Source organism: Terrapene carolina, unplaced genomic scaffold (assembly GCF_002925995.2).
Source record: "Terrapene carolina triunguis isolate 2854851 unplaced genomic scaffold, T_m_triunguis-2.0 Scaffold789, whole genome shotgun sequence".
Lineage (NCBI taxonomy): Eukaryota > Metazoa > Chordata > Testudines > Emydidae > Terrapene > Terrapene triunguis.
Genome location: NW_020665140.1, coordinates 8,402,193 through 8,422,324, shown reverse-complemented (window position 1 = coordinate 8,422,324; position 20,132 = coordinate 8,402,193). Strand labels below are relative to the sequence as shown.

Genomic DNA, 20,132 nt, shown 5'->3' with positions numbered 1-20,132 from the left:
TTTCTATTTTTGGTTGATACTTAATGTAGAAATGGCTCTGAGGCATGAAATTCAGATCCAGAGGCAAGCTTTCCCCAAGTATGGAGGTGCTCAAATGCAAAGTTCCAATCTGAGGCTACCTAAAATTCACAGATGGAGTTTGTGTCATTCCTCATTCAATAGAAGAATTTTGAATTTGCATATGACCTACAAGTTCACATTAGTATTATTAGGCTGAGTACAGTTCAGCCCAGAATAAAAGAGGAGTGATTCATATCCTCTTTCATAAAATTCAAACTCTAAAGAGTTTAACTGGTCTGTCAAAGGTGAACTTGCACAAGTCATTCTTACTCTCAACATATATAAAGAATATGCCATCTACATACTAAAAGAAAAAAAACCATTTAAAACAAAAAGCTTGTGTTCATATTCTGTTTGCACGACTGCCCTTGTGAGACTTGTACACAACAATGAACTAGGGCTTAAAACTTGCAACGTTCGCATACCAGATGCAGTAAACCTAATGTACTCTCATTACTTGAAAGCCACACTGTGTATTCCATCTAAATTTTAACTCATTCTCCAAGTTATTCTTTTAATAGGTCTTATTTTCACTGATTAATTTTTTCTTTGTGCTTTTTACCTGCCATCATTGCTGAACAGAGGCTCACAGATAAAGACTGTAACCTTCACTTAGTTATGTTATAGGGGATCTGCTGGTAACCAGTCTTCTATGCAGGGGTGCTGAAACAATCTGTATAGTGGGGGTGCTGAGAGCCACTGAACAAAACTGTAAACCCTGTATATGATAAAAACCACTTCAAGCCAGGGGGTGCAGCAGCACCCCCAGCACCCCTAGTTCCAGCACCTATGCTTCCATGTCAACCACCTTTAAATCAAATGTGTCTACACTACCACTTATGTCAGTATAATTTATGTCACTTAGAGGTGTGAATAAGCCACCCCCAGAGCAACATAAGTTACACCGACCTAAGTGGTGGACAGCGCTATATTGGCGGGAGAGCTTCCGCCAACATAGCTTCCGCCGCTCGTTGGGGGGTGGATTAATTACGTCAACAGGAGAGGTCTCTCCCATCAGCTTAAAGTGGCTACACTACAGAGCCTACAGTGGCGCACTATACAGTGTAGCCATAGCATTAGTTTTTAAGGGCAGTACTTAAACTCATGAGATTTAAGTTTTAGCCCAGATTTTGCACAAATGGACCAGCTGTGCAATGTTCTCTATGTTACTACAGACCATACAACCAGTCTGAAAATGTATGCGTCTGTCCACTAGGGATGAGTCACCTTGATGAGCAGGCAAGTCATCTTGTATATCTACCCAGTCATCTTGTGCTCTTCCTCTTACTTACATATATAAATATACATAACACTTCATGAAGTATGCTTATGTGCCGAAGGAAGAGCAGAAAAAGGCATCTCCAGCAAGTTGATGCTGAATACTTCCCTAATGAGAAGAGAGTTTTGTCACAATCTCCCTCTTTGACAGGAAGGAGAAAGGGGCAAACCTCCTGTCTGAGTACCCAGGAAGGAAGGAAAGAAGAAAGAACACTAGCCTCTTCACTATAGAAAAAAAAAACAGATAACTACAGGGCATAATTCAGAACTGCAGGAATTTTTCCTTACCATTGCCACAAGAGTGTGTGTCAATACTTCATAAGACTTGTTAACGCCAAAGCTTCCCATGTAAAATTCCATATTGCTGGACTGGACAAATGGTATGCATACTTCTATATGACTGTCAATTGTAATTTTGTACATCTGTTCTAGACTGTGCTTTATGAAAACTCTCTCTCACCCAGTGGGCCAAATCCTAAAATAACTTACACCATTAGTAACCCCACTGACTTCACAATGGAAAAACTGTGACTGAGTCAGAGGATGGCACTAAATAGTCGTCAGTTGTACTGATTTGAATATTTTGAACTGTCTGAGAATTAGTCACAAACTTATTACTAAAACTTCTCTCTGAGGAAGTCACCATTTCTAGTAACTTGAAAACCAGGCAGATTAGTTAAACATTGTTATGTATTTACTAGCATACTATATAATAATCAGACACTTTTAGAAGGGTTATATAACAGTTGCTTGAGAAAAACAGAATGAAAGTTTTTAATCTGCTCAATGAAATGATTGAAGAATTATCTTGTGTTTTTGATATAATTACATCAGACAAAGGCATATTGCTTTTCATTTGTTGATTGCCAAGTGCTTTGCACAAGTCAGGTGAACTTTATCAACTGTATTTTATGCATGAAGTAACAGACAAGTTTCAATGACTTACTCAAGGTCACACAGTGATTTAGTTACAAAGTTTGAAATTCAATTTCAGTTGTGTGATTCCCAGCTTCACAAGTTGAACATGCTATCCCCTGAAGGGATGCCACATTGCAAAATCAGTTCAACTGCCATTGACTTCAAAGGGAGCAGAGTTAGACCAACACTAAGTGCTTTTGAAAATCCCACTCTTACAATTTAATTTAAGACAACATTACTCTTTTCCCCTGAAGAAATCATAAGCAGAACATAGGCATGTAGCTTTTTCTTTTCATCTTGATTCAAAACCACTTTTATAAGTTAAAAGCGTTAAGCTTGTCCACATGCAAAAGTTGCACTTGTTTATACTTAAATAAGTTTTCAAACAGATTTAATGAAGTAATGCAAACCCGTGTGGACACACATAGTCTGGTTGAAGAATGAGCTAAGAATTAAACCTGTTCTTAATTAATTTAAGCTAAACCAAAACAAGCCTCATTTGAACCAAAATATGATTGTCCATACAGCCTTTCACTCTAGTTCTACTAAATCCGTTTCAAAACACACCTTAAGTTAAACCAGTGCAATTTTCTCATCCACACAAGCCTAAAGCTGGCCTTTGTCGTCGTCCTCAGCTGAGATGATTTACACTGTACAGCTAGCACTGTTTACCTGTAAAGAATCACATTTGTAGTGAAAGGAAATGCTATATGCTGGCATTCAAGCTGAAATTCCCCCAAAAGCAGAAGGCCAGCAAAACAACACAAACAGTGCAGTAGCACTACGGGGAGGGCAATAATCAAATAGGACATCTTCTGCTATATACAGCATCCACCTAGAGAGAGTTGGTGTTGGCCATTGTGGGCAAGCTGGAGGTGTTCAAAATTGATCCAGTGGCCCACAAACCGTACAAAATCTAGTTATTTAGGCATTGTGCAGGGAGGTGAGGGGGCAATTTCACTCTAAGAGAAAATTGTATTGAAACTTGCATTATGATGTGGCCATACCACTTTTAAGAGTAGTAAAAATATCACGCTTTCACTTAAGAAAACCAAAATTCAGTAGCCTAAACAAATAATGGGAAGGAGCAACCAAGACAACCAACACAACAAACCTTTTAATACTGAAACTATTTGATAACACTCCGTATTATAAGATTAATTTTGTAATAGTAACATACAATTCTTAGACGATAAAAATATCAAAAGACACATCCTTAAATCATCATAACTGAAAGCTCATACCTAGCACAGTGCCAATCTTATTTGTCAACACAGAATCTGTCTGATCAAGCCAGCCTCCACCGCTGAGGCCTTCTTTAAACTTGATGAGTATAGGCTGATTACTTAGCAGGACCACAAGAATTCTCATGGCTGCAGTAACTGTGGTAGAGTGCAGATGTTCTTCCATAAACATCATAATCCAATCAAAACCCAGGGTCCTGACCAGTTCTTCAGATGCCCTAATGAAAAAAGGTAAAAGATTTCCTATAATGGACAGCCTGGCAAGAATCAAAGCTTCAATATCAGACACAGAGAAGAACATCAGAGAAAATTAAAATCAGTCAAAGCATGGACTGGTTTCTCAGGTGAGTGCTACCTGTTACAGAAGAAGGAACAGTCAATCAGATTTCTTTAGTAGCAACTACTACAGAGTTGTCAGTATTTGGTTCAATGGAATGGGAGGATTGAGAATATAGTCATAGTCATCGGGACTATTACAATTGGCTTTGAGATTACTCTAAAAACTGATGTGAAACTGGGGGCTAAAACAGGAAATTTATGTCTACAAATTACAACTTCTAGATAATATAACTGTTTCTTATGTGAGTCATTTACAGGTTATAAAGTTACACAGATGTTATTCAAAAAACTGGAAAACATTAAATCTTTGTGCCATGCACAGTCAGAAGGAAAGCGTTAAGCAGAAACTTTAGAAAAAATGTAGAATATATCATTTACAAATTTGGGATGTACTAAATTGTTGAATTCCCAGATTATGGTTGAGCTTTAAGATTTATTGCCTAAAAGCTATGGCAGAATTTGAATATGCTAAGTAATCCACAAAAATACATCAAGCTGGCTTGGTGCAGCTACTCGATGCAGTGATTGTTAGAATCCTTTAAAACAGAAGATCCAAACTCGACACAAAGGGTACAAGACCCTTTTCGCTCTCCTTTATGGATCTGTTGTTTCATGAACTGTAAATCGATCAGGCTTCACCTGAAATTTTAAATATATTTTAATGTTTTAGGATTAATGAAGTTACTGAGAATCTTTTTATACTGGGATTATTTGATAATTAAATTTTAAGTTTTCTGGAATTTGATTGCCCTTCTCGCTGTGACTGTGGATGGCTTGTTTTTTTTATATTTTGTATTTCCTTGATCACTGTATACGAATTTGTTATATAAAAGTTATAAATAAAGAATTAAGGAGAGCATTAGGAAATCCCAAACCTGGTTTTGTGTAGATTAAGGGTAAAAAAACAACAACCACCCAACAACAGCGAAGTCACACAACTGAACACCACCTCCCTCCCCACCCCCACCTTTAAAAATGAACGGATGGAATCACTGCAATTGTTATTTCATGAAATAAAATGCAAAAAACTTTTGTTTCTCTTAGGGAGAGTCCACATAATTCTTCTCTGGCGCAGCTCCATCCTGTGGTAGCAATAACAGCGGGCTTTGTCGCTCAGACAGGGTGCAGGTGTTTTTACCATCATACTGTCTAAACACAATTAGAGGATGATTTGGAGGATGCAGAGCAAAGTTAGATGAGTCAGTAGTAAAAAACACTGTCCACTGTTGCTACCATACGTGGGAATACATGGTTGAAGAATTACATATCTGATTTTTTCTAGTGTAGCCAAAGCCAAATCCTGCTTTCAGTGACACCAGTGTATATTATGAATAATTTCACTTAATTTCATGGAGTTCCTTTGGATTTATACCAGTATAACTAGTGACCAGAGCGTGGCTCAGCAGACTTTCTCCCCCTTTACCTGTTATCATAAATCAAACCCACTGTTACAGTCACCTCCTTTTTCATCAGATGAGTTATTTGTACTTACTGCAAGTTAACACTTGTCTTTTCTTTAGACGTGTATACAAGTTTGAGAAGGATATCTAAAAGTCTGTTCCGCAGAAGAATAAGATTAGCAGAAGCAAGGCCTCCAAAATCATCCTCTGTTCCTAAACATAAAATACAGGAATTAAGTGAAATATGAAGCAGATAGCTTTAAACAAGCGCAGTTGAAAATAATAAAACCAGACATTAAAAGCAGGGTGAACAATAGAAAAAAACAAAATACAGTCAGTTTGGATATATAGAATCATAGGACTGGAAGGGACCTTGAGAGCTCATCTATTCAGTCCTTTGCACTCATGGCAGGACTAAGTATTATCTAGACCATCCCTGATAGGTGTTTGTCTAACCAAAAATCTCCAATGATGGAGATTCCACAAACTCCCTAGGCGATTTATTCCAGTGTTTAACCACCCTGACAATTGGGAAGTTTTTCCTAAAGTTCAACCTAAACTGCCCTTGCTGCAATTTAAGTCCATTGCTTCTTGTCCTATCCTCAGAAGTTAAGGAGAATAATTTTTCTCCCTCCTCCGTGTAACAACCTTTTATGCATTTGAAACTGTTATGTCCCCTCTTAGTCTTTCTTTCTACAGTACCTTCCTTCACTTCAACTTGTGAACCTATGTGTGCACACAGACGAAAATCAGGTTTTTACCTTCTGCAGGAAAAGCATGTTTTGAGGGAAGTTTAAAAAAAAAAGAGGGTGGGTGCATAGAGGTCCAGAGATAGGTGTTTGCAGAAAAAAGAAGAGTGGGAGTGATCTACTGCAAACAGGTGTTTCTCAGACATTTTGTTTGAATGGACCAAACCTTAGTAATCGACCTTAGAATCCACTTGTCTACCGATTCATGATATACCAAATCACTTCCCCACTCATTGAATTGTGTAATATCCCTGTGACAGCTACAGCAAATACTTACTTGAAAAATAATGCTAAAGGAAGATATTTCCATATTTACTTCTCTTTTAATACAATTTAGTAGCTGGAAACAAGGAAGAGAAACATGCCCAGTAACATCTCACACAATACATAAAGGATTCCTGTAATGCTAAACAAAGGATCTCCATAGATACTAAAGGCAAATTCCTTTAAATAAGGGGAAAGAAAAACAAAATTCAGAGATAGAAGTACAATACATATTCTTTAATATCTCCTCAATTGAACAATCACTACTACAATTGTACTGTTTTTAATTGCAGCTTTTAATTATAGTTACTAATGATGGATCAATAAGATCTTGGAACTTTCAGGACAGGAGGAAGTTTAAGATGCCGGGACTATACAGTGGCTTCATTTTCCTGCTTCAACCTTGTGACAGGAGTTTCACTGGAATTTCTTATGTCTGTAGCTTTAAATAAAAAATGTTTTAAAAGTACCTAACAAAGTGTTCAATTGCAGAGGAGACATAGGCAATTATTTTTTCTGCGTGAAAGAAACAACAGACCATACTAATTGATGCTTTCACTTCCTTTTACTGAGTGAAAGAGATGCCACATTTGGAGGACAGATGGCACCAGTCATCTCTCTCTCATTTAAGAGGTAGAGATGCCCAACTGTTTTTGAAGAAGTGAGTGGGAGGAAGTAGAAAGAAAATATAGTGTTAAGTGAAGGAAAACAAAATGAGAGCAGATACAAACAGGTTTTATTTTTGCACTGCTTGCTTTGCACACAACATTTAAAACTAAGCTGGAGCCAGTATACTAGAATTAAAATGTAGAGATCATCATCAATAACAATTTAAGAGCATTTAAGCACACAGAGTGTGTCTCAGATGATTATTTCTCAAGCACTGGAAGCTACTTACCAGTTTCAAGCTTTTCTTCATTGTTTATCTCCATGACTACAAACTTCTCACAGACTGCAAATGTAGGCAAAGTGGAAGATATGACCTGTCCAAACCTTTATGGATAGAGAATTACATTGTGTATTTCTGTGACAGATGGACTTTAATCTGTCAATAATTCACATCTAATAGAATAAAAATACTAGAAAGATAAAAGTATACCAAAAATGTTAATCCCATCACTTGTAAAGACAAAGTTTGCCTCAATCTAACATTGTTGGTCAACTGATATGCAAACCAGAATGCAGTCACTTTGACCCATTCAGATAGCTAATGTACTTACTAGGTAAAATACACTGAAAATGCTAGGTTTTAAGAGAGGAAATTTGGAAATACCTCCAGATCCAGACCAAAGGAATGTTAAAAGGTATAGGGGACAATCATTGCTCAGAGACTATAATATGTTCCCCAAGATGGTATACTTTATCAAACATTACCCTTTAAAATGATAATGAAATCTTAACTGGCATGGGTGATATGATAATGAATGATCTCACCCCCACAGGCATAAAAAATAGCCAAACACAAATGTGATCTCAGAAAGGGCGAAGAATGACAGCTCCTTGGAGGGAAGAGACTGTCTTAGTGACAGGACACCTAAGGAAAGGGACAAAGTAAGATATTGCATATATCACTGTAACTAATCCAAGATGTACCTACCTATCTTAACTCTTACAGAGTTACATATACTATTTCTTTTATTTTAATCTTATTTTGTCTCTCTTTATTCTTGTTTTGCTGACAAGTCACTGTGGGAAAAGTCACCACCTACCCTGGAGCTCTTAATTGTGGCCTCACTCTAGGAAATGCCACCGAGGTTCTGGCTGCTGTACAGGGAAAGCCAGTGGCCATGAGGAGTGGTAGGAACAAGGAACCAAATGTTACAATTTATTCATTTAATAATAAAATTTAAGCTTTGCCCTATAGTATCTGTGTAAATTCTGTCCTGCATAGTAAAAATGGAGCCAGGCAAGATGTTTGATCCTATTCAAATCTTTGGTTTTACTGGTTTTGCTCAAGAAGCAAAAAAGCCAAAAAAACTAACCAGCCTCCCTGTTGCAAAATACTCAAAACACTGCAAATTTTTACCCATATGCAATATCATAACATACAAGTGGCAAACTTTATCTTATCAGAGAATTTTACCTGTTAGCTAGAAGTAAGTCTCTCAGATAAGTGTGATAAACGTTGGCAAATGCTGCATTTTAACAGTGAGCAGTATGACAACTCTATGGGTTCTGAAACAATGCCTCAATTTAAGTAGAAATGACATAGACTTAACAATATCCAAGGAAGTTTCATAATCTCTCATAGTAGCTGTGGAATTAAAACACTGTGTTCCTTCATTACTGCCCTACATTCTGGAAAACATTTTAAGGTGTATCAGTATTCAGTCATTTCTGTTTTGACTTGGATTTAAGATACAAGTCGATGCGTTGGCTTTAAACTATTTTCAATGTTTGGTTCTGCCATTTCTACTGGAACTATTCCATACAAAAACTCTTTACTTTAGTCACCCTAGAAGAATTACTATCAGCAGGTTTCTTGCAAAAGCACCAGTATCTTTAAAATAAATCAGTAAATGTTTGTGCTACCTGAGCAGGTCACTGCTGCTGGGGAAGCCCTGAAGCAAAAAGCTCAGTACATTACTAATTGCAGCAATAGTGGGCTGGGACAAAGACATATCTCGAAGAGTCAGCAACAGTTTGGGGATTAGCTGGAACTCCCTCATTAATTTAGCATTCTTTGAGGCTTCACTGAAAGAGAGAAAAGATTTAATAAAAATGAGAACATCTGTGTATTTGTGTAATTTGTTATCCCATAGGCCTTATTATGAAGCCAGTTTCAACTAATACCTGGACTCTGTGAGAAGTTCAATGAAGTGCTCAAATAACGAAAGATGAAGCTCATATGGTGCATGAAGCCAGACCTGAAATACAGAATACACAGTGGTACATTCTGTATACAAATCTATATTCTTGGTTAAGTTAAACAAAAAGTTAACATCCTATTTAATATACCAAGAGATAGACAAGCCCCAGCTTACTGTTTTATAAAAAAAAGATGTACAAAAGACTATAGAAGAACACAGGGCACCAAAAGTTATCTCTGTGTATAGTAAAATGGGAGTTAAGTTTAATACCATCAGAGTTTAATATCAAACTTATTAGTTTTCGAGTTGCTCTCAGAGTCTTTCATGAAAAACATAGCAGAGATGACCCAAACTGAACAGTTTAATGGAGAACAAGATCTTTGACACCACAGCTGTTACTTTGTTGAATATATTATCTCTGTGAAACCACTGTACAGCAGGATCTTCAACAAAATACTTATTATTTTGATGATCTTATTCTTTGTGAAAGGAGATACTGCTCTGCTGAAGATCCTACTCTATGTTAATCTGTTCAGCTGGCTCAAGACATCTAATGCTGAATCAGCAGAATAACGCTTGTTGAAAAAATTTTGAACAAACTTTTTTTGGTTAAAAATTACTTTTTTCAAAAAACAATACAATGTTGAAAAAAGCGAATTGGTTTTCTGGAAAATAAAGGCAATTTGACAAATCTCAAACAACTCTATTGTTGCTCTGATTCAGAAGTGGAGGTCTGCAATATAGGTAGTTCGATCTGTTCACATCTTTGCTTTTTTGGATTTAGGTTAGATATAATATAAACAACAATATTAACAGGCACACAATACTTGTGTGTATTAGCATATTTTAAACAAGCAAAAATGGGCACAAACTCATTTTTCTTTTCTGTAGATCACCTGTGAAAGGTTGAAGTCAAAGGATCAACTTTACATTTCCTGGCTATTTATTCATAACCTTAATATATTTACGCATGATAATACACCTTGGTGGATTTTCAAAGCACGTCACTGGCACTAATAACAGAGCTGTAAGAATTCCATGAAAGTTAATTAAAAGGAAATGCTACAGGAACAAATAGGCTCAATTTTCACACATGTTCTCCTTAATATAATGTCCCCAAATGTGTATTTAGACACCTAAATTGACACATAGGGATGAAAACTGGGCACTTCCGTGCCTTAAGAGCTGATTTGAGCAAAATAGAATATCCTATTAGGGAGTTAACATTTGAAAATAGGGATTCACAATTAAAAAAATAGCAAAGTACTACAGAAATAAGATTGTTAACTCAGCTCGTGTTTTGCATAGGTAAAAAGCAGAGAGAACTCAACAATGCGTGATCAGAGTCCTGTGTATTATCTTAAGAACATAAGAATGGCCCTGCTGGGCCAGACCAAAGGTCCATCTAGCCCAGTATCCTGTCTTCCGACAGAGACCAGTGCCAGGTGTCCCAGAGGGAATGAACAGAACAGGTAATCAGCAAGTGATCCATCCCGTCGCTCATTCCCAGCTTCTGGAAAACAGAGGCTAGGGACACCATTCCTGCCCATCCTGGCTAATAGCCTCCATGAATTTATCTAGTTCTTTTTTGAACCCTGTTATGGTCTTGGCCTTCACAACATCCTCTGGAAAGGAGTTCCACAGGTTGACTATAAATTGTGTGAAGAAATACTTCCTTTTATTTGTTTTAAACCTGCTGCCTATTAATTTCATTTGGTGACCCCTAGTTCTTGTGTTATGATTTTATAGACCTCAATCATATCTCCCCTTAGCAGTCTCTTTTCCAAGCTGAAAAGTCCCAGTCTTATTAATCTCTCCTCTCATGGAAGCTGTTCCATACCCCTAATTATTTTTGTTGTCCTTTTCTGAACCTTTTCCAATTCCAATATATCTTTTTTGAGATGGGGTGACCACATCTGCACACAGTATTCAAGATATGGGCGTACCATGGATTTATGTAGAGGCAACATGATATTTTCTGTCCTATTATCTATCCCTTTCTTAATTATTCCCAGCATTCTGTCTCTTTTTTGACTGCCACTGCACATTGAGTGGATGTTTTCAGAGAACTATCCACCAATGACTCCAAGATCTCTTTCTTGAGTGGTAACAGCTAATTTAGACCCCATCATTTTATATGTATAGTTGGGATTACGCTTTCCAATGTGCATTACTTCGCATTTATCAACATTACATTTCATCTGCCATTTTTTTACCCACTCACCCAGTTTTGAGAGATCCTTTTGTAGCTCTTTGCAGTCTGCCTGTGTCTTAACTATCTTTAGTAATTTTGTATCATCTGCAAATTTTGCCACCTCACTGTTTACCCCTTTTTCCAGATCATTTCTGAATATGTTGAATAGGACTGGTCCCAGAACAGACCCCTGAGGGACACCACTATTTACCTCTCTCCATTCTGAAAACTGACCATTTATACCTACCCTTTGTTTCCTATCTTTTAACCAGTTACCAATCCATGAAAGCACCTTCCTTTTATCCCGTGGCAGCTTACTTTGTTTTGTGTAAGAGTCTTTGGTGAGGGAACTTGTCAAAGGCTTTCTGAAAATCTCAGTTCACTATATCCACTGGATCCCCTTGGTCCGCATGCTTGTTGACCCCCTCAAAGAATTCTAGTAGATTGGTGAGGCATGATTTCCCATTACGAAAACCATGTTGACTCTTCCTCAACAAATTATGTTTATCTATATGTCTGACAATATTGTTCTTTATTATAGTTTCAACCAGTTTGCCCGGTGCTGAAGTCAGCCTTACAGGCCTGTAATTGCTGGGATCAACTCTGGAGCCCTTTTTAAAAAATGGGTGTCACATTAGCTATCCTCCAGTCATCTGGTACAGAAGCTGATTTAAATGATAGGTTACAGACTACAGTTAGTAGTTCTGCATTTTCACATTTGAATTCCTTCAGAACTCTTGGGTGAATACCATCTGGTCCTGGCGACTTACTGCTGTTTAATTTATCAATTTATTCCAAAACCTCCTCTAATGATACCTCAATCTGGGACAGTTCCTCAGATCTGTCACCTAAAAAGAATGGCTCAGGTCTGGGAATCTCCCTCACATCCTCAGCCGTGAAGACCAATGCAAAGAATTCATTTAGTTTCTCTGCAATGGCTTTATCGTCCTTGAGTGCTCCTTTAGCACCTCGATCGTCCAGTGGCCCCACTGGTTGTTTAGCAGGCTTTCTGCTTCTGATGTACTTAAAAAAAAAAATTTGCTATTAGTTTTTGAGTCTTTGGCTAACTGTTCCTCAAATTCTTTTTTTGCCTTCCTAATTGTATTTTTACACTTCATTTGCCAATGTCTATGGCTCCTTTCTATTTTCCTCTCTAGGATTTAACTTCCACTTTTTAAAGGATACCTTTTTGCCTCTGACTGCTTCTTTTACTTTATTGTTTAGCCATGGTGGCTCTTTTTTGGTTCTTTTACTATGTTTTTTAATTTGGGGTATACATTTAAGTTGAGCCTCTCTTATAGTGTCTTTAAAAAGTTTCCACGCAGCTTGCAGAGATTTCACTTTTGGTGCTGTACCCTTTAATTTCTGTTTAACTAACCCTCTCATTTTTGTGTAGTTCCCCTTTCTGAAATTAAATGCTACAGTATTGGGCCGCTGTGGTGTTTTTCCTGCCATAAGGATATTAAATTTAATTACTAGTATATTATGGTCACTATTACCAAGAAGTCCAGCTATATTCACCTTGGGTAACATCTTATGTAAAATGCTTTGCTATTCTTCACACAATACCATAAGATAGGGACAGAATAACTGCACATAATTTTGGATTACTTTTATTGGTTTAAAACTGCAAGCTTAGGGTTCTTTTTGTAGGCCATGCATATGGAACTTTAATGCGGATCTGATACACAGATTCGAACATGCTGTACTGGAATTTTACCCCATTGTTAGTTTCAATGTATCTTTTGTATCTCAATATATTTACTACATAAAAACATACAGGTTAGCAGAAACTGCTGTTCAACTGCTAACTGCAATCCTCATCCTCTTCTACAATGAAAAGGTATATCTTTTGTATCCAGTAATAATTTTATTAGCAGTGAAGCAATTGCAGCAGGAAGATTACCATGAGAATTACACTATGGTAGATCAGAGGCTCTCCAGTTTGTCCGCTGTACTGAACTATGTATAAAGTATAATATTCTCACAATAATCACCTTCTCTGTTGTGATTTATTGCCAAGGTATTATATTAGCACCTGAATCATTAACCATCCAAATAACATTTCTAGTTGTTAGGGATGCTGTACGTACTTCAAAATCACATAGCAGATCCTGGAAGGCAGTTGAATTTGGAATAATGGAGGTTTCATGCCCACTATCCACAGTTCCCACCAAGGAAAAGGTCAAATGTAGAATATGGCTGTTCAAAAGGGAGCGTTTCTTCTTTAGCAACATTGCCAATAACTGGGGGAAAAAATTAGCAGCACATGAACATTCTTTCTACACCATTGATCCAGTCAATAATCCATATTACAAATATTTTGCAGACAAAGAAAATATGAATCTTATCAAAGCACAATGGAACCAGCAAATGTGGACACAGTAAATCCACTTTAACAAAAGGAAGCTTTTATAAAACGTAGGACCAATAAACTTCCTTTAACCTTGTAAGCTTGAAGGGTGTGATGCAAAAGCAGGAAGATGGAATTAGGATCAACTGGAAAAAGGCAAGAATGTGGAGCTGGAGGAATATTTCCCTGCTCCTAAACGATCTAATATTCTTTGCCACTGGCTGGGCCACACATCTAGTGCTGCACTGAATTTGCACTGCTGTAACAAGTACCATATCAGACAAAAGGATTATCCAAAAACATTGATTCAATATGGCAAGTGAAAGGCCGTTTAATGGCCAAAGCAAGGAGGGCTTTTCTAATCTGAAGTCTTACAATTAGGAAGGGAATATCTGGGGATTCAAAGGCAAGTTACAGAAGTGCTTTATATCCAAAATCTGAACAGTGCTGAATTCTAACTTTTAGTGACCCTAATCTAGTAATTCCATAAAACTGATCATATGCTTTTTTTGTGGTCCTAGGATTGCCATTTTAAAAAAAAGTATCCATGAATTATGGTTCTTTATTAATCCCCAGCAAAACACTAGGTCAGAAAACCAGTAGACACTATTTATATCCTAGAAGTTTTTAAAAACATAATGGCAGATTTGATGATTATTATGTAATCAATGGCTCTAAAACATTGATATTCTGGGTGTTGTGCCCAGTGAGCAGAAATGGTCTATTGAGCTGGATTGTATTAAATATGCAAGATCCATTACAATATTTGAAAGCAAACTAGAAAGTACAATACTGAAACAGCAGTCTTTTCTCTTGGGGCATTCTTTTGGAAAAAGGCCACCCTAAAAAAGCGTTAAAATAATGTTAAATGTCTTTTTTAAACCCATCAAAACTGAAGATAGCTTGAATGAAGACTCTCACTCAGCCCTCAACTCAGCAATTGAGGCTAAGTATTGGCAGGGTCTTATGTGATCAAATAGATTCTATCGGAACAACAGGACACCATTATTTGACGATGGGGTGAATGCCTTAATAAAATATCTGGGAATTATTTCTAATTCAATAACACCCAAGGACTTCAATGATGACTTTGAAATGGGCTGATACACAGTACTCTGACGCCCTAGCACAAGCTGCCATCTTGTGCTCCAGAACTTGCAGTTACTATAAGGCAAGCAACTATCTCTTCTTCAAGTGCTGTTCCCTATGCATATTCCACTGTGGGTGATTGACAAGCAGTACTCAAATACGGGGGGGGGGGGGGGGAAGAAGGGGGAGCAAGATTGTATACAGCAGAGCTGAACAAAGGACTGCTGTTCCAAAAGATGCACTAGTAGAGGAATCCTGTACAAAGGCATAGTGTTTCACAAACGTTTGGACTGAGCTCCACATAGCTGCCTTACAAATATCAAGTAAGGCACCTCGTGAAGCAACACCACAGATGTTGCTTGCCTTCTTGTGGAATGAGCTCTGACCCCATAAGAGAGAGGAAAACTAGACAGCTGACAGAGCAAAATCCAGTCCAAGATTATTTCAAGATTCTTTAAGAGGATACAGCTTGACCCGTGACCCTTTCTACTGTGTCAACAAATAGTCTATGGGACTTTCTGATTGTTTTTGTTCTCTGCAGGTAAAAGGCTAAGGCTCACCCAACGTCGAACGAATGGAGCCTCCTTTCTTCTGACAATGTGAGAGGTTTTGGGAAGAACACAGGTAAGGAGATAGTCTGGTTCAGGTGAAACTCAGACTACTCTGGGGGTGAATTTAGGGTGTAAACATAATGAAACCTTGTCCTTATGGAATACACTGTAAGGAGAATCCATCATCAGCACCCCAAGCTCACCAACCCTCTTGGCTGAGGTGATGGCTACGAGGAATGCGACCTTCATGGATAGGAGAGACACGGAGCAAGAAGCTAATGGTTCAAAAGGAGGCTTAGTGAGTACTGAGAGAACAAGGTTCAAGTCTCATTAAGAAGTACGCTTTTTTATAGGCAGAAATTTACTGATTAGGCCTTTCCAGAATCTGCTATTCAGAGGGTGTGCGAAGATCTAATAGCCCCATGAAAGCACATGGTATACACTGATTGCTGCCAAGGGGACCTATAAGGAACTGACAGATAAACCTGATGTCTTCAAGGAAAGAATATAGTCCAGAATGAGAAGAATATCTGTGGTTTCTGGAAAAGTGCACCCAAAAAGAGAAATGCTTGTACTTGGTTAGGTAGCAATTCCTAGTGGAATCCTTCCATTAGAAAGGATATTCTGTACAGCTTGAGAACATGATTGCTCTAAGGACAATCCCCATCCAAAAAACAGGCTCAGATGTAGTAGCCATGGGTTGGGATGCCTGATCTTGCTATTCCTGAGTCAGTAGATTGGGGAACGTAAAAATGATGATCGGTGCCTGAGATGACATGTGTAGGAGATTCGGGTACCAAAACCGTCCAGTCCTGCTGAATCACGCACACAACTTGAAGCAGGAGTGGAAATGGAGGAAAGGCATAGTTCCGATGATCTGACCATGGAAGAAGTAGAGCATCATCCTGTGAGTGGTGACCCAGCGCTCTTCTGGAACAGAGTATGTTGCACTTACTTTTTGTTTGGGAGGTGAACAGATCCCTGGTGGGGGAACCCCATAGATTGAAAAATATTGTTCACCACAGAGTTGTGAAGCTCCCACTCATGATCAACTGCAAAGTGTCTGCTGAAAGAGTCTGCTAGCACATTATGATTTCACTATGGTGCTCATGGACTGTCACATTGGCAAGTACACAGGTTGAAGCCACATTTGTAGATAATGAAGGGGGAGTGCTACAAACTCTTGGCAAGTAAGCTCTTAGCATGATGGAATTTAAGGATGCCCCAATGAAGTCCAAGACCTTATTTATATTATTCAACTGATAGTAAGGCAAGCTTAAAAACAGCAATTGATACTAAATATAATAAATAAAAAGCAATTTTTAAGTGCATTGAAATGTAAGAGTGCCAAGTTACACAGAAATTCAATCTACCTGGTCTGCTATGTCTAACTTCTTACATACCTGATAACCTTTGATTCTTTCCATTTCTTTGCTGGCTAATGGGTTGCTCTTTACGACACACACCAAGGCCTTCACAGCTGCATATAGTCCTTCTACATCTGATGCCATGGCTACCAAACCCAGAATAGCAGCAGCTCCACCAATGTATTGTAATGTAGTGGCAACAGGCTTCGGGACAAATGTTCTTACTCCTAAGGTGGTAAAAATAAAATTATTAAAACCTACCTCACTTTTTGTACACGAATCATAAAAAGTACAAGACAGACATATTTTACTGTCAGTTTAATTAAAACAAAAATAAAGTTGATGAATTTTATTAAGCCCATAAAAAGGAAGAGGAAGAATTATGTTTAAGTTATTTAATTGGCTTAATGAAAGCATAGGTATTGTGGAAAGTCATTGTGATGTTTACATTTTTTAAATGGCAGAAATTAAACAAAGAAAACACATTAATAAAATAAATGACATGATTAATACAATAAAATAATGTAGACAATCTTTATTTGATGGATACTTAATCATATCCACCTTCTAGACCTTTGTTCTTATATACTGTAAATCAAAAATATTTAATGCAGTAAACACACATTAACATCAAATTATCTCACCCAAATATCCTATCAGAGCTGCTCCAATGGTGCGTGCAGGTCCATTCAGATGTCCTGCTGAGTTGTGCAGTAGCTTCACTGGTGTGGCATTCTCATGAGAAGAAACAGCCAGCTGAATAAAATACCATGAAAGACAGTGATTGAGTCAGAAGATTTTTGCTGTTGAAAATGATGTTGTCTCTCTACAACAGTATCCTGCAACATTCCAGGCAAACCTTAAGGAATTAAGTTAAACCTTTTTGAATTATGTTTAATATCTTTGAGGGCCCATTGTATTGAAAATGAAAATGTTTGTATACTATTGTGGGATTGTATGGAACTTCTTTAGGAGCAGGAAGGATGGATGCAATCTCTGGGAGATATTAGGTATTTTAAAGGATTTTTGGGGACACCATGTGTGAATTTCCTAGGAAATAGTTAGGAATGAGGGGAATGCAACTGATCTACTTCAAAATCCACCCCTTTGAAGCCATGCCCTGAGGGGGAAAAAACCCTATTGTTTACTGATTACCTGCTCCTGGAAACTCCAGATCAACCACTCCTGAACTGTATAAAGATTGGACTACTAACTTTTCGTGTGTGCTAGTTCACAGCTGAAACTGTTCTGAACTTGTGAAACGTAACGGACCCTTTTGAGGGGGTCTGAAGGACTCCCCTGCCAGAGCCCACATTGGAGACACTGGGGGGGGGGGGTAGGGAAGAATCTCTGGTAAATTTATTAGCAAGTATGTAGGTAAGTATTTATTGTTTTTAATAAATTTTCTTTGTACTGTTTATACCCTAAGAATAAATATGTTTGCATAGGAAGTGCGGAGTGATACTTTATAACTGTGGTCAATTACACTGTGTACCATCCCTGAAAGGAGAAGCAAGCAGGCCTGTTTACATACATGGTCTTTTGCTGTGAAGCCAGGGAACTGTGCAGCCTGGAAATGTTACAGTCAGAAGAGACACACACACAGGTAGAAAGGCAACGGCTGGGGACTTGGACCCTAAGAGTGGGTGCCCTTCCTGGATTACCGAGGGGCAGTACAGGTGCAGCTGCCCTGAACTGTGACAGATGTGACAATTTTTCTCTCTCTCTCATGGTAAAGAATGGATAAGGTTTAAAAATAAAATTAACTTTCAAATAACCCAAAGAGGCCCTAAGATAACTTATCACAGAAGTTGGACAAGCCCTAGGATTTCCACTGACCCTAATTTCTATTAAACAAATTAAAACACTTAGAAATGGTGATCCCATAAGTAATCAATTCAGTGACAGGTTAAAAAAATTAAATTAGCTAAGAACATCATTTGTTAGATTGATTATCAGTTTCACAAATCAGAGTAAAAATTAGAGACATAATATTGCTCCAAGTAAAGGAAATCAACTTTCTTGTTCTACACTATGGCCTTAAATATTTTCATTGGGAATTACAATGAGCATCTGCAATAAAGGGAAAAAAGGAATAAAACTGTCACTAGTAATTCTAATGGAGAGGATCATCTAAGAGCATCATCCCATAAAATGGTGCAGTGCAGTTTAAAAAACTTACCTAAGAAAAAAAACGAACACAGAGAACATTTTTAGTAAGTAGGACCCAGATCCACAAAGGTATATAGACACCTAACTTCCACAGATTTCAATGGAAATTAGGAGACTAAATACCTTTGTGAATTTGGGCGTAGGTGATGGCTGTCACAGCAGCGTAGAGCCCAAATGTCAGACAGAATTAAAAACAAAAATTAACAGTGAAAATATGTAGAATTATAAGTCTGAGACCATTTTTAACCTAGCAAATTTCTGAAGTTAATACCATGGGTTTTCTAACATACCTGTTTGGCAATAGCTTTACTATCCAATTTGTTGTAAACTTTCCTTATTCTTGCCACTGTAAGTGAAGAAACTGAGAGTGCATATAAACCAAAAGAGACTTTCTCCTCTGGTACCAAAGATACTGGAGATGGGCTGACTCCTTCCGATTTAGAATCTTTACCTTTAAGATAAGAAAAACTTATTTTAAAACCAGAACTGTTTTTCTGTACAGTAAATTTTAAAAGTAAAATTGCAGTACATTTTACGCTATAGAAAGGCCTCCAAAATAAATTCAGTGGCTATGAATAACCCTTCTAAAGATAGAATCAACATCAAACAGCACTGTGTACAGTCTGAGCCTATATACAAGAAGGCATAGAACTTGTGTAACATGCCCCCTATTTTTAAAAACAGCAACAAGTTTATTTTCCTTCCTATTCAAAGGTAAATTATATTCATCCTTAATGGCCAGTTCACTGTCTGTGACTGAAAGTACAAATTCTGGCTTCCCCCTCCTCATTCATTCAAGATGGGCAACTAAGTCATGCTGTTTCCCCCGTTTCTTTCTGACCCAAAAGAGAGCTGTTAAGACCACCCCACTTACCTTGCTAAGAAGGCAAGTCTGTTACCAAAGCCTGGTCTTAGAAAATTCACTAGGATGGGAATATGCACTGCTGTGATCAAGCCATGGAAACAATATTGCTGTTTACTGGCTAATTTGATTTGCCTATCTGTGGCTTGGTTTGTGACAACCTGACAATAACCTCTGCTAAGAGTAACACTCTAGGAAAGGAGAATGAGATCCAAGGCTGAATTAGAAGAGGGATCTGAAGGCCCAGAGGAAGTAAGAAAGGCAAAGAGAATCCACTGCCCTGGAAGGGGATGCTTCTCACAAAGTTCTGCTCCACCCCTGCGCGGTAGAGCTGCATCTGCAGTGACTAGTGAAAAGGTGCAGTGCAAATCTTGTTCACTTAATGTCTCCTCTCTCTGGCTCAGCAAGTGTCTAGGGCTCCAGTGGAGTAGGCTCTAAAACTCACTTGACAGGGAATTCCTGTGGTTCTCCTAAGCCTCCTG

The 20,132-nt window shown here is 37.9% G+C and overlaps 1 protein-coding gene across 1 annotated transcript in view; it reads right to left on the bottom strand.

Moving 5' to 3' along the window:
• The window catches only part of WDFY3 (WD repeat and FYVE domain containing 3), a 254,837-nt gene that overhangs the window by 91,608 nt on the left and 143,097 nt on the right, over positions 1-20,132 (bottom strand). The window contains exons 21-29 of the mRNA XM_029913674.1: positions 19,079-19,239; positions 17,261-17,372; positions 16,653-16,843; positions 13,350-13,502; positions 9,046-9,119; positions 8,785-8,946; positions 7,151-7,245; positions 5,332-5,452; positions 3,501-3,718 (exon numbers count right to left, since the gene is read on the bottom strand). Coding sequence (XP_029769534.1) covers positions 3,501-3,718; positions 5,332-5,452; positions 7,151-7,245; positions 8,785-8,946; positions 9,046-9,119; positions 13,350-13,502; positions 16,653-16,843; positions 17,261-17,372; positions 19,079-19,239 — 1,287 coding nt within the window. The remainder of the gene's footprint in view (positions 1-3,500; positions 3,719-5,331; positions 5,453-7,150; positions 7,246-8,784; positions 8,947-9,045; positions 9,120-13,349; positions 13,503-16,652; positions 16,844-17,260; positions 17,373-19,078; positions 19,240-20,132) is intronic.